The 13,086-nt window shown below is 40.7% G+C and overlaps 1 protein-coding gene across 1 annotated transcript in view; it reads right to left on the reverse strand.

Annotated features, from left to right (window-relative positions):
- Positions 1-418: 418 nt before the first annotated feature.
- Positions 419-13,086, reverse strand: part of ctdp1 (CTD (carboxy-terminal domain, RNA polymerase II, polypeptide A) phosphatase, subunit 1) — a 63,520-nt gene continuing 50,852 nt past the window's right edge. The window contains exon 13 of the mRNA XM_037092313.1: positions 419-3,644. Coding sequence (XP_036948208.1) covers positions 3,464-3,644 — 181 coding nt within the window. The 3' untranslated portion in view covers positions 419-3,463. The remainder of the gene's footprint in view (positions 3,645-13,086) is intronic.

Below are 13,086 nucleotides of genomic sequence, written 5' to 3' on the forward strand. Positions count from 1 at the left end.
GAAAATTGCAAACTGATGACTCGTGCTGTTTGTCCTACGATGAGGCCACTTGTCTCGGTGTAATAAGGAAGGAAAAAAAAGGTTTGTCGCAGTTGGAAACACATTTGCTACATGCGTACCTACCAACCCCGGCGGCTAGATGGAAAGAGGCCTAATGGTTCTGGTGCGGTCTGCATGACACAGAGCCACAAAGCCCATTGACTGAGTGGTGAACCCTGGTGGGACTCTCATAGCCCCACACACACACACTCACACACACATCATGATTCTAAAGGAGAGGCTGCAAACAAACAACCAAAAAAAAAAACAGCTAATGGGCTTTGTGTTTGTATGATTTAGTGATTTGGGAACACAGAGTATTTCCTGCACGCTATCCTCTTTGGGATGCAGAAAAAGAACGACACCAGATCCAGTCGCGTTACTTAGAAACATCTTTATTTAATGAAAGTATCTTTTTCTGTCAGGGTCAAGTAGGAAATAGACTTTACAAATACTTTACATGTCAGTTGTCTGATTGAGAATCATAAAACCACCATGAACACGAACCAAACAAAAAGGGGATGACTGTCACCGTGAAAAAGGAGCACTGTGATATTTTTTTAAGGTGAAGGTGAATAATTTATTGGTAGAGATTCAAACAAACACCCGCTCTCATGACAGTTATTTATTTATACAGCCGAAAAATGCAGAGGAAGGAAGATCTTTCACTGTTTAAACTCCTGAACAAGAAAAAAAAAGAAGAAAAAACTCAGTGCTGTGGGTTTATAAAGGAAATCAACAGTAAATGAAAGCAACCACGGAACAACATAAATGTTCCATTGGAGTCGAACGAGGCAACTTTACACAAAGGTGGTGAAAAACACAGTGAAAATGGAAGCGTTTGATCTACAATACGCAGAAATCCTGCATTGTTAGTAAAGTGCACATTTACCAACCAGGCTGGTTTGAACCAAAGGGATGAGATGCTGGTGAGTCCTGCTCTCTCTGCCACTAACTTTGAGTTCACGGGTTCCTTTGGACAGGCATGAACAACTTGACTTTTTTTTCTTTTAAAGGACGTTTTTAACCTCTTGATGCATCTCCGCCTCATGCAGATTTAAAGGGTCTGTTACGCCAAAACATGTCTTCTAACTTACCTCTAGTGGTATCTTAACACGCAGATATTTTTGTCTCTGAGATTTCTTCTACGCCCCAATACCACAGAGGTGAACTGAATTTGTTCCGGGCGATCGAGTCATTAAAAAAAAGCAGGCGTTGCTGAAAAATTCAAGAGTCGCACATCTCTCCAGAATCAATGTCCTTGTTATGCCGCGAAAGGTTTGCTTCTGGAGCGACTTTCAGCTTATTGATGAGTTCATAGAAAAATAGTTGACAGCGTTCATTGGATCACTGATCAACAGGGACAATTATTCTGGAGAAAGGTGTTACACCTGAGTCTATCAAACATGCATCACAAAACTGTATGAAGACCCTCGGAGTTCATATGGTAAGAAATGATACTGCCCTGTAAATCCTCACACAGGGGAGCCAGTCACAAAATAATGATCGTTTGCATCAGCGCCACTTAACACCATCTGACAGGATGCTGCACTGGCCAAACATCCCTGTTGGATTCCATGACATCGTAAATGCTTCATTTCTGTTTACCTCACATTACATGAAAAAAGATGTCACAGTGATGACCTTCTGTCACTCATATCAAATGTATGAATTGTGTTTCAATCTCTGACCAGTACTTACACCAACGCACCATCACCAATCCAGCCACAATTGCAACACAGGGCTGTTTCTGGTTGCCTCTTAGAAATGCTGCTTATATGCAACTAATTTGCAACAGTAAATATGTTTTGAAGGAAACACATCTTCACTTTTTATTCATCTACTTTCAAAATTGCGGAAAAAGGTTAATTGCTGTATTCATGCGGCACTTTTGTCCAAAGAGCATCTCTCATCTCGTCTCGTCTCTCATCTACCCATTCACACTTTCATTCTAATGGCGGAACTGAAGCTGCCTAGGTTGTCGAAATGCTGTTTATAATATATCCGGCAAGTCACAGTTACAAAAATCTATACCACAATCTTTTCCAAAACCCCAACTAAAGCGTTCTTGTGGTGTAGATAAACGCAGTGGCTGATACAAACGTGGTCGGATGATTTTCAGAGGCAACGTGTGAATCGAGCGGTGCATTTATCTACGCCACAAGAACGCTTTAGTTGAGGTTTTGGAAAAGACTGTGGTTTTGTTTAAATGTTCATGAATATCTTCTGTTTCTGTTCCTACAGTGGAAGTTTGTCAGCACATCATTATTGGGAAATTAATGTAGGAGGCACGGTTGAGCAGTCGACTAGTGTCAGATGAATTTGTAAATGCTATAATGGCCCATGTGCTGTACTAAGTGGATAAGAATAGTGACAACATGTTGGCCTCATTAATGAGTCACCATCCATTCACTTAGTTTAGTTCAGAAGATTTCCACATCAATATACATATAATTTCTAAAATATGAACCCCATGGGCCCTCCATACCACTGTTAAGTCCCCCACAAACTATCTGCATAACAAGATAACACTAAAGCTAAGGGTTTTTTACTTTTGTTTTTAAATTTCGGTGAACTTACCCCTATGAGGCATGAGGGTTTCAAAAGCTTTAAGCTCCAGTGTACACAAGCAGAGGTCTGGTGAGCGAGCCTGTCCTTCTGAACTACACAATATCGACAGTACTGTAGAAGTGCGTCGCCAAGGGACAGGTGAACAAACACTCACGAAACACTAGGTAATAAACTCTGAGTCGAGTTAGAATCGGTTCACACTGTTAATGCACCGAGGGGCTGGTTTTCACAAAGACCGACAAACTGACCTTACCGTAATGCTATCAAAAGTACAAACACCAAGATGAGGAAGAAATGACTCAAGAAAAAACACATTCAAACGTCTAGATCCGCTGGTTGCATTTTACGACCCTAAAAAACTGTTGAGGCCAAAAGGAAAGTAAAACTGGAAGTCCAGAGAAAAATGTTTAGCTGCACGCCTTGGCAAACCTATTCCAAACTCTTTGGCATGTACGACCAGCAAAATGTACGGTTTATAATTTCATGTCTCTTTTCATCATCAATATAAAAATTGAAATAGAAAAAAGTAAAACAAAAACAGGTATCAAATTCATGTCTCCTATTGTTTGTTATCTTACAATAAAATGTTAACATCAAAGTGTTTTATGCCAAAAAGGGCCATATATCAATGCTACAAAAAAATCTAAGCCTTTATTTACACTGCAACAAGTCATTTCTGTACAGGACATTCATTTTTATTACAGCACACACTCATGGCTCATACATCCTAAGTACACACTGATTCCAAAGCAGAAAAATAGGATTTTTTAGGTACCACTTGTAGGGGTGACTGGGGCTGATTTATTTTTTTTTGTTGTCCTCTTCCTGTGACTGAGTCCCTCCATTTTCCACGTCACATAAAGTCATTGAGCTCCGCCTCCAAGGCAGCGGCCATCTCGTCTGCCTCTGAGCTGCTGCCGCCTTCCTCCTCGTTGGAGTCTTTAGAAGACTCGTCGGCAGATTCCTCCGCTGCCTCTTTCTTCTCGTCGTCCTCCTCCTCCTCCTTGGCTTCATCGTGCTTTCGTTTGTGTCCCCTGTAGAAATGAGAAAAGATGATTTAGAAAAGAGAACTTTCAACCTTTAACCTGAGGGTTTGCTGCTATCAAACACAAATGTCTCATTTAAAGCTGATGCCAAAATGCTGTGGTTTTTGTTACAAGATAAAATGAAACCAGAGAAAAGGCTGGAAGTGAAATTTGAAAACAATCACAAAACCATTGACTGCATTCGTTTACTTGGTTACTGATAGAAGTTCAGTCATGTTGCACACGACTTCCCATATTGGTTTTGAGTGAAATTTGGCAGTTTTCTTTCTTTTTCTTTTTTTAAACAATTAAGGTTACTGAAATGTATTTGCACCTTTTCCCCATTTACAATCGATAACATCCTGTGTTAAGAAATTAAATTAAAATGCACCCAATTTCTGTGCTGGTGGAAACAAATAAAAAAGTTAGTTGCATCAATGTGAAAAATACACAATGGATTAGCCCAACAAAGCAGCCAGCAAGTTTCCCTGGAAGTACATAGCCACACATGCTAATCCAGTGTTCTACTCCCTATATATACTTTTGTTTGGACTCTGAAACAAACGTTTGAAATGATTTATGTAAAATGGAAGTTTCCTTGAAAAACTCTCAGAAGTCTGTGCTGGCTGCCGCGATATGTTGTCTTGCTCAAGTCATGTGTCCAGAATCTCAACAACGGAGATGGTGAGGGCAACATTAGCATGGCTCATTAGTCGGAATGGACACAGTTTTGAGGCCAAAGTGGAAAAAGACCAAATTTATCACAGAGAAAGGCATCCTCCCCCACACCTGATTCAGACTGCAGCTCCACCAGATGATGTTGCATTTCGCTTTCAATTTTCTCACTACAAACACGGTTGCTGTTCTAGAAAATATGTTTTAATAAACCAACCATCAAGTTAGCTTCTGAATGAATGCAAGGCCACAACAAGTTAGCACAGTTTCAAGAGTTATTCAAGAGTTTGTGGGGGCGTCATCAACACTCAACATTTGAGAAGTGGTCATTTGCTTATCTGAATGAAGTCTCAAGTGTATGTTTTCCAGCTGGGAAAGTGAGCTCTCGAGATGAAGCAAATGAATAGCATTTGATTAAAAAAAAAAAAAAATTGAATAAGAGATCAGTTGTTTTTCCTGAAATATAGAAATATAGTATACTGGATTTTAAAAAAGAGAGCATATAAAGAAAAGGGAATAATTCGCTGCAGTGCTTGTTCAGCACAGCATGTCCCCCTTGAGAACATCACAATGCAATTAACAAGGGCTTGTTCTACACACAGACTGTATCCGGTGCACAGCCGAACTCCTCACAAGCTGGGGACATCCACAAAGCACTGAGAGGAGCTGCTAGGAGATGTGAAGGCCCTCCAATGTCAAAGAACAAAACAGTAATGTGGTGATGAGGGATTAAGAACATTCAGGAGAGCAGGGATTCAGAAATGGAGGAGACATGAATACAGAGACAGCAGGAGAAGAGAGGTAAAGGTTGTTAGCAAAAGCAAAGCGGACCAGATAAGAAGGAAACGCCTTTGGGAAAAGAAAGCGAATTGGGGGAAAAAAGCGAAATCTCATAAAATTTAAGTGCAAATGAGGCCCAGGGTGCTGTAAAGATCCAAACCACCCCGGAGATGGTCGCATTAAAAGCAAAATGAAGACACTGTGTCTCAATTAACTAAAAAAACTACAGAAACAAAAATAACCTTCCAATAAAGAAGACATTGCAAATCAAACATACCACAGGCAAACTGAAACATAGAGGAGCTGTGGGGCTGAGTATTGTTGAATTGTTTTCAGCACTAGCTGTCGTAGGATATCTCAGAAACCCATGCAAAAACAATGCCTCATGGACATGCTGGAGACACATGTTCATTAAAGTTTCAAATGGAACAACTCTTACATGTTTCTGTAGACCTGGCACTTGAATGGATTCAAGGTGAATGCGGGGAAAAGAAGAAACGAAAGCACACATTCCCAAGTGGCCGACGGATTTCTTCGCTATGGCTGTGAACATGCCAATCCCCCTTTCCACTCCATTTTAGCTTCTCCATGACAACGTCTGCAGAGTGGCTTATTAGCATGATGCTAATGAGGTGTGGAGGGCTTCTGTATGGTTATTGTGGAGGACTGACACCGCCTCTGCCGAGAGGGCCCCTCTCGTTAGACCACACTGCTGTCAGACAGCTTCGCTAACATCCCACAACAGCGGGGCTCTGCTTGTGTGTTCATTAAAGGTCAGATGTCGGCTACTATCAGCAGAGAGGCTCTGTGACATGCGGACGTTACATTGGACCCCTGCGGACTGTGTGGTTAGTGTGGGAGTGTTTGTGTTACATCAGCAGAGCTCTGATCCTCCGAACCGACAAGAAGTTTAATTTTCACAGCCGCAACATGGAGGCTCAGCGGTCAGAGGGTTAATGTGAGGCTGAGCTGTAATGAGATGAGCGATTAATGATTTTTTATTTGGCAACAATGTGAGAAAATGAGCCAATATACCACCATCGGTGATTCTGTTCCTGCTACCTGGGCTGCCGGGTGACAAAGTATGAGTCACTGCAGTTGAGTCTCTGTGTATATATACACACACATGGTGAGGATGAGTAAAAACTTGGTGTGTGTGATTTTACACCCCATACCATCTCGCTCCCATTTCCAAATATTAACAGTTGAGACAGCAGGGGTTGAAGGGGGCGCGTTCTTCATTGCATTCTGCTTTGCATCATTACATCCAATCTAAATTCCCGTCTATTAATCCAACTACCCACAGACATACACGGCAGACACACCAAGTTCACTCCTGTCGGCACCAAAAGCAGCTTCAGTTGTATATCCGCTTTATTAGATTTTTAGCTGCTTTCACATGCTGTTAAAGTGCACTGTTACGAAGCGGGGTGTCCTTCCAGTCAACACTTTACTTGAAGTGAAACTCTCGCCAAAATGCAACCTAGGCTTTTTTTGTGAATGTATATGAGTCAGACCTTTGTGTAAAAGCATAATTACGACAAAAGAGGCACTTTTAAGAGTTACTGTATTTTCGTTTTCAGGTGAAACTCATTTTAAATGGGAGTGCTTTTTTAAAATACTAAGAAGGCTCGACACAACATGAAGCTTTGCTCGTAGGATCACCAGGGTCTCCACATATGAACACGAGCATTAAAGACATTGTTTATGTACACAGAGTTTACTAAAAAGAAAGTTTTTGGACAACTCACATTAGCAGTTGTTTCCTCCAGTTGCCGCTGAATTGCCAGTGAGAAGTGTTGATTTCCGAATGCGAGGTGACCTGGAGGACACTTAAGGTGGCCCGCTCCTAAAGCTTAGTTCCACATAAATGTTTCTTTGCAGTGAGTATACGTAGAGTCAAGTACAGTATGCACAGACATTATCAGCTAATGAAATTCTCGTCATATGTACCTAAAGGTTGGTGTTTTGAATGGTTCATATACTCCTTTGTGAACCACTCTACAGCTACATCAAATTGTATTGTGATCCATACGACAGTTGTAGAAACATTTCACTCTGAACCACAAATGTCTATCTGCTCACAGAGCTGGAGAAAAAGTATGGAAATTCATCGTGATTCATCATCTGGGCACCTTGACCAACGATATCAAATTTAAATTTTCTATTTCCATCCAATACTTCTTATGGTGGTGCTAGAGGGAAAATAAGGTATCACGAATGTTGGTATACTTAATCTATCCAACAGTAGATCAGATATATTATTGTCTGGACAAAAATGGTGGACTGAACAACATCCCTAGAGCCACACTGGTAGCATAGCAAGAAGTGATTTATTAAGTCAGTACTGAGATTATTCCTGAAGGACAAACAACCCCAGGACACATTGTTCTTTTCGATCTGATAAAATTCACACTGGAATACAAATATTCTCATGAAAACTGCAAGCATGGTGCCACGAGGATGCAGGCACTTTCTCTTTGCCAATGTCATCGAACACACCATCAAATCTAAAACATTAAGTGCTGTAATCATTACCATCAAACATTTCCAAAGGCATGAGGGGTTTGTGGTTCTGACTCTACTGCTTTCAGTATAGTCCAACACTCTCCAAAAGATTAAGCATAATCACATCTACTATCACGACTTCAGTGAGCATTCACAATTTTTTTAACTTATAAGTGTCATGTGGAACTTTTGACTTGGTTATGTTTCTCGGTGAGAGATGGTATACAATAAAGAAACATTGCATTGTCCAGTAGTCGTAAAATGCTGAAAGTTAATTGAATTTACCCAAGACTGAGACAGAACGTAAACCCAGAGGGAGCACTTAAAATCGTGCTGCTATCATTGACAGATGAGGGGAGGCTGCCTGACCCCACAGGGAGAAATCAGGTGGAGTTCTAGCAACTATTAGAACCGCGATTTGGGTGAAAACTGCGACCAAAACAAAACAGATTCATTGCTTAAATCTTGGATTATATGCTCTCCCCTGATGGTTTACGAAATTACATTTGTGCATGAAACAAAATTCCGTGTCTAACAAAAAGCAACAAATGTCAGTTATGAGAGTGCAAATGGTGAAAATGTGTCTATTATTATAGGCACAGATGTTGAGGTCATTACATTGAGACGTTATTATCTCTATGGGAGGATGATTGCATTAGGGATGTCAAGAGGACATGCTACAGAGTGCCTGCTGGTAAACAAACAGCCTGCAGCTACACCTGCCTCAACACATCATTAGTGATGCATTAGAAACATAAAATTACTCGTACAAGTCAGGAAAACTGCATCTGCTCCGAGCTGAGATACATTTATAGACACTGTGGAGTTAACACCACCCGAGGGAAAATTCAGAAGGGCAAAGCCGCAGAGAGAATTTACAGAACGGGCAAGACTACAGTTTAATCTTGTGACGGAGAGAAACAATCACCGCTTAAAAAGAAGTAAGCTCTTACTAAAGTCCAAGGCTGCAAACTTTACCCAAGGCATCCTAATCTAGGACTGGCGAGGAAGGAAGCAGAGACAAATGGGGAGAGGAGGAAGTAAAAGCAAAGACTTCAAATGCCTCTGACAACTCTGCTCACAGCAAGCAGGAAGGAGGGGAGTGAGGGGAAAGAAGCAGCAAAAGGGCAAATGGAGGAAATTAAGTGTGAAAGAGGAAGAAACAGAGCACGGAATACAGAAAAGTAAGCTAATGAACTCAATAATGAACTCACAACTTTTAGGACCAAGTTTCCTCTGCTGTGTGTAGGAGGATCAACATTGACAGGTCTTATCCCGAGAGACAATGATCCGAATAATTGACCATGACTTAGATTTATGATGTATCCTTCCACACTCTTCAATAGCTTCCATCCATATGGGTCAATTAGTTACAAAAGCATCTGTATTAGCCGACTCCAAATGTAGGCCTGATCTTTACAGTGACTTACAGTGAGTTATTGCTTTGAAAACAAGCGCTGTTGCAATTCAGCAATGCAGGTCATCACTGTCCTGTATCACAACAGTTCCTTCCCCCACAATCCAATATCATTCACAGCAGATGTGTCAAATGCAGATGGCGAGATATAATCACCGTCCTTCATACATTCAACAGCTCCATATGCAGTGAGCTGATAAGCGTTGCAGTTAAACAATTGTTTTTATACAGACATTATCTTTCTCTGCCCCTCGTTATATTATCTTACTATGAAAACTGACAAACAGGAGGATAGAAGAGACAGGCGCTGTTGTGGGGGAGAGGAGGATTTATGAGGGACGCGTCAGTTTTGCTTAGCAACGTTCAAAAACTCTCTGACTTTCAGCAGTGTTGCAAGGAAAAGGGAGACAGATATGCATGATGGCACAACAATAAAGCACTCAAACAATGACTTCAGTTTTGTGAGGTTGCCTGCTTTTAAGTTACACTTGTGACAAATACGTGTTGACAAACATTTTAGGCAGGATGTTCATTGTGGAAGGATTCAGTTTGCATGGGAGCATCCTTGGCACAGCTGTAAATAACAAATCTTCAGCAGCTCTGGCTATGTGGAATTACTGCTTTGCCACTACAGTATGTGGTCAGCTACTTAAGGATAATTTCCCATTATCTGTCTTTAACTATAACAATACTCACATACTCAATAAAAAAAATCGAATTTTATGAAGATGACATGTTCTTTGGGTCTGCAGCCCTAGCTTAACTTGACCCCAGATGGTTTGCTGCAGATAACCATCTGGAAAGAAGCCACTAGAAACTGTTGGCAGGCACTTTCAAGTAACAGTCGGCAGGTGATTGGACAAACCATCCATCTATTACAGGCTAACTTCAGCAAATCAGATCAACAGTAGCAGAGGGCCACCACCAGTGGAGCCAGTTGATCAATCAAACTCGTAAACCATTTGGGAAAAGAGTGAAAACACATTTTCCATCAAGAAAAGCCAGAGCTATTCTTTGCTCTTCATTCAATTCAATATATTCTCTTATTCTGATGTAACTGATGCAATAGCAGCAAATATGCTAACCTCTTCAGGAGCTGCCAGGATGTATTTTCACAACAACAACAGCCACATCTCTTGCTGGTCATTCATCCCTGTATCATCAGCTCATGGAACACCATTTGGTTTGACAGTTCTATGTTCGGCCACAGGCGCAAGATCACATGGCCTTGCAAATCCAGTTTCCTCCAGAGCTAAGCCTCATCTATGCCCCTAAAGCAAAGCAGATTTGCTTGATTTCTGTTGGCCACCTGGAGGCACACACTGACTTGTCACCTTTTAAAGTTAGTGCGGTCAATGTGTTAGCAAAAATTTGCAGAATTGCCACTCGACAAATGCAGATAAAGTATTAATTTCCTTTTAGCTCTGTTTTGGTCTTCATCAACTCCTGAGGGATATATCCATTACTTTAGCTACAAAATAACTAAGCGTGCTCACCATGAAGTCCCTAACTTTGGACTGCTTTAATTGTTCTTTTTTTGGCAGCCATCTGCTGTGTCCGGTAACGAGTTGATGAGAGCAGTGACAGTGAAACAGAAGAGTGAAGCTGGGGGCAGTAAAACCAAAACATAGAGCTTAAAAACAAAAAAGTGTACAAAAATTGTTCAAGACACTCAAATACACACGTAAATACTCAATGCTTTCGGTTGTACTATAGAAGAAAACAGAGTCTTTTTCATTCCTTTGGTCTCTGACCTGTATTTGATGTTGGTTGCATTGTGTGGCTCATAAAAGAATAATAGGAAAGTCTATCTCATGCAACTTTAATGGTCACAGCCATTTCTCAAACACAAGGCTTAAACCTATGTGGCTTGTGTTTAATTCAATGGTAAGAACTTTATGGACTACAAATGGCTTTCCACTGTAATATGGTTGTCATACATAGATTTTCTATTCCTCAGACTAAACTAGCCATTGTTTTAAGGTTACCTAAAGATTTGTTTTTTTTGCCTGAATTGTGGCCTTGATATTATCACTATGAACTGCAAATGTGAAATTTATATAGATCATATACAGATATATAGGTTTGATACCTGCTCTGTCAGAGTAAAACAGTAAACAGACATTTCCCAATAATTAAAGGTGAATTAATGTGACAATTTTATAGAGAAAAAATGCCTTGCTGACAGCAGCATCCCAGAGTAACAAGTGTGACAAAGGTATGATGCAGCATGTGAACTGGGTGATTCACTGTCAGTGTCATTTATATCTCCCCAGTCACCCATGTATGCATCAAACCAACCTAATCTCTGGCTCAGCCACAGGCAGCAGAATCAGATTAAAGCCCCCGGGCGTCCTTTCATAGGAGTTACTTCTTTTCTCTGTTTACTTACTGGCAGCACTGGTTTTGACAAGGCTGCAGGGATCTTTTCACAGGCGCTCGAGACAAATTTTGGCTCAGAACTCTGGAGTTGGTTCAAAGAGTAGAGGAACAAAAAGTATATGCCTCCATTCTTTTTACAGACCGGCAAGGTAGGACATTAGTTAAAGCCACTTTCCCATAAAGAAGAGGCCTCAGGCTTGATCCACACTCAGTGTGCTATAAACAACCATAAAATGTCTGCACTGTACTTGAGAAAGGGTGGGAAAGGCACATTGTTTGGACTTTCAATTGTAAAGTTTAAAGTTTAAGTTTTTTCTTTTTTTAGAAGAAGGTCTGTTTGGACCAGTTCCAAAGCTGCTTAATTCATTCATAAGCTCAGAGGGTCCCTGCTCATAAAATATTTGAGATTAGTTTTTGCTTTGGGGTTATCCATTTTTACACTCTAGCAGAGCTTTGCCAACAACTCTGTTTGCCCTGCTGTCTGCGTTCCTTCTTGTATCTCCCAAATATTAAAGCCTACTCAAGCAAGCCCACAATGACAGGTGACAAATGCAAGCTGGGCCGAGGTATAAAATTTAAAATAGTAGAGTGGAAAATATAATGCAGCTCAGATTTTTTTTTTGCATAAGTGCCTTTGATGGCGATGAAACTCTAACCCTGGCACACAAATGCGACTATCACACAAAGTATTCAATGCGCATTAACAGAAAATGAATCACTTCACTTGATTCATTGATTGTTCTTTCATTGGGAGAGTGACTCTGTGGTCACATGTTGGAAGACAATTGGAAAAGCGAACGGTCAAAATGTTTATCTATGTTTGTCTAAGTGTCAAGAATCAAGTCACTTTAACAATAGGAAGTGTGCCTGGCAGAAGAAGGCTGGACATGTTGAAAGGATGAAACGGGATTTTAAGAGAGGCAGTGGTGAGAGAAAGGGAATGATCTTCAGTAAAGTATAGATTACAAATGTAAGAGACAAATTAAAATAAGGTATATATGGTACTACGCGGTACTAACACTAGCAGCAACTAAAATATTGATGTTCAAATAAAATGAACGGATGAAATCATGGTTGAACTGAAAAAGGATTCTGAATGTTAACATGAAGGTTTTTCAACAAAGCTGCCATAAAACCATGACTACTTTGATACTCCCACCTTCCCACCACCCCGTTCTCCTCATCAGTCCATGCAGTGGGTGGAGAGCACTGAACAGTGTCTGAGCTCAAAGCATTTTCTCCCAAGCCAACTAATTGCCCCACTATGACGAGGTGGCTCCTAATGAGGTACTCTTCTCTTCATACCTGTATTACTGGCAGCTGACCAGGAACAAACCTACTGGTAATCTATTTCTCAATACTGAGCCCGATGCCAAGGCCACACTCAGGCTCTTCAATCAGCTATGGGTGAAGCTTGGAAGCATTTTGATAAAAAGTTGTGAAAACAGTTTGATATTTGGTGTGATATTCAAAATGAGAGATACTTTTGGTGAAGCAGCTACGAGGAAGGTTTATTTTGTTTTGATTTTGGCCCGGCTTAGTCTTCTTTTGTTATCTGAACGTGTCAAATGATCTGAACTTTTCCACTGGAATGAATAATTGAAATAGCAGCAGCAAGGATGTATAACTCAAAGTGTACCACCTGTATCACATTTCATAGTCTGCTTAGTACCTGAAGAACTGGCCCAC

Source organism: Acanthopagrus latus, chromosome 3 (genome assembly GCF_904848185.1).
Source record: "Acanthopagrus latus isolate v.2019 chromosome 3, fAcaLat1.1, whole genome shotgun sequence".
NCBI lineage: Eukaryota > Metazoa > Chordata > Actinopteri > Spariformes > Sparidae > Acanthopagrus > Acanthopagrus latus.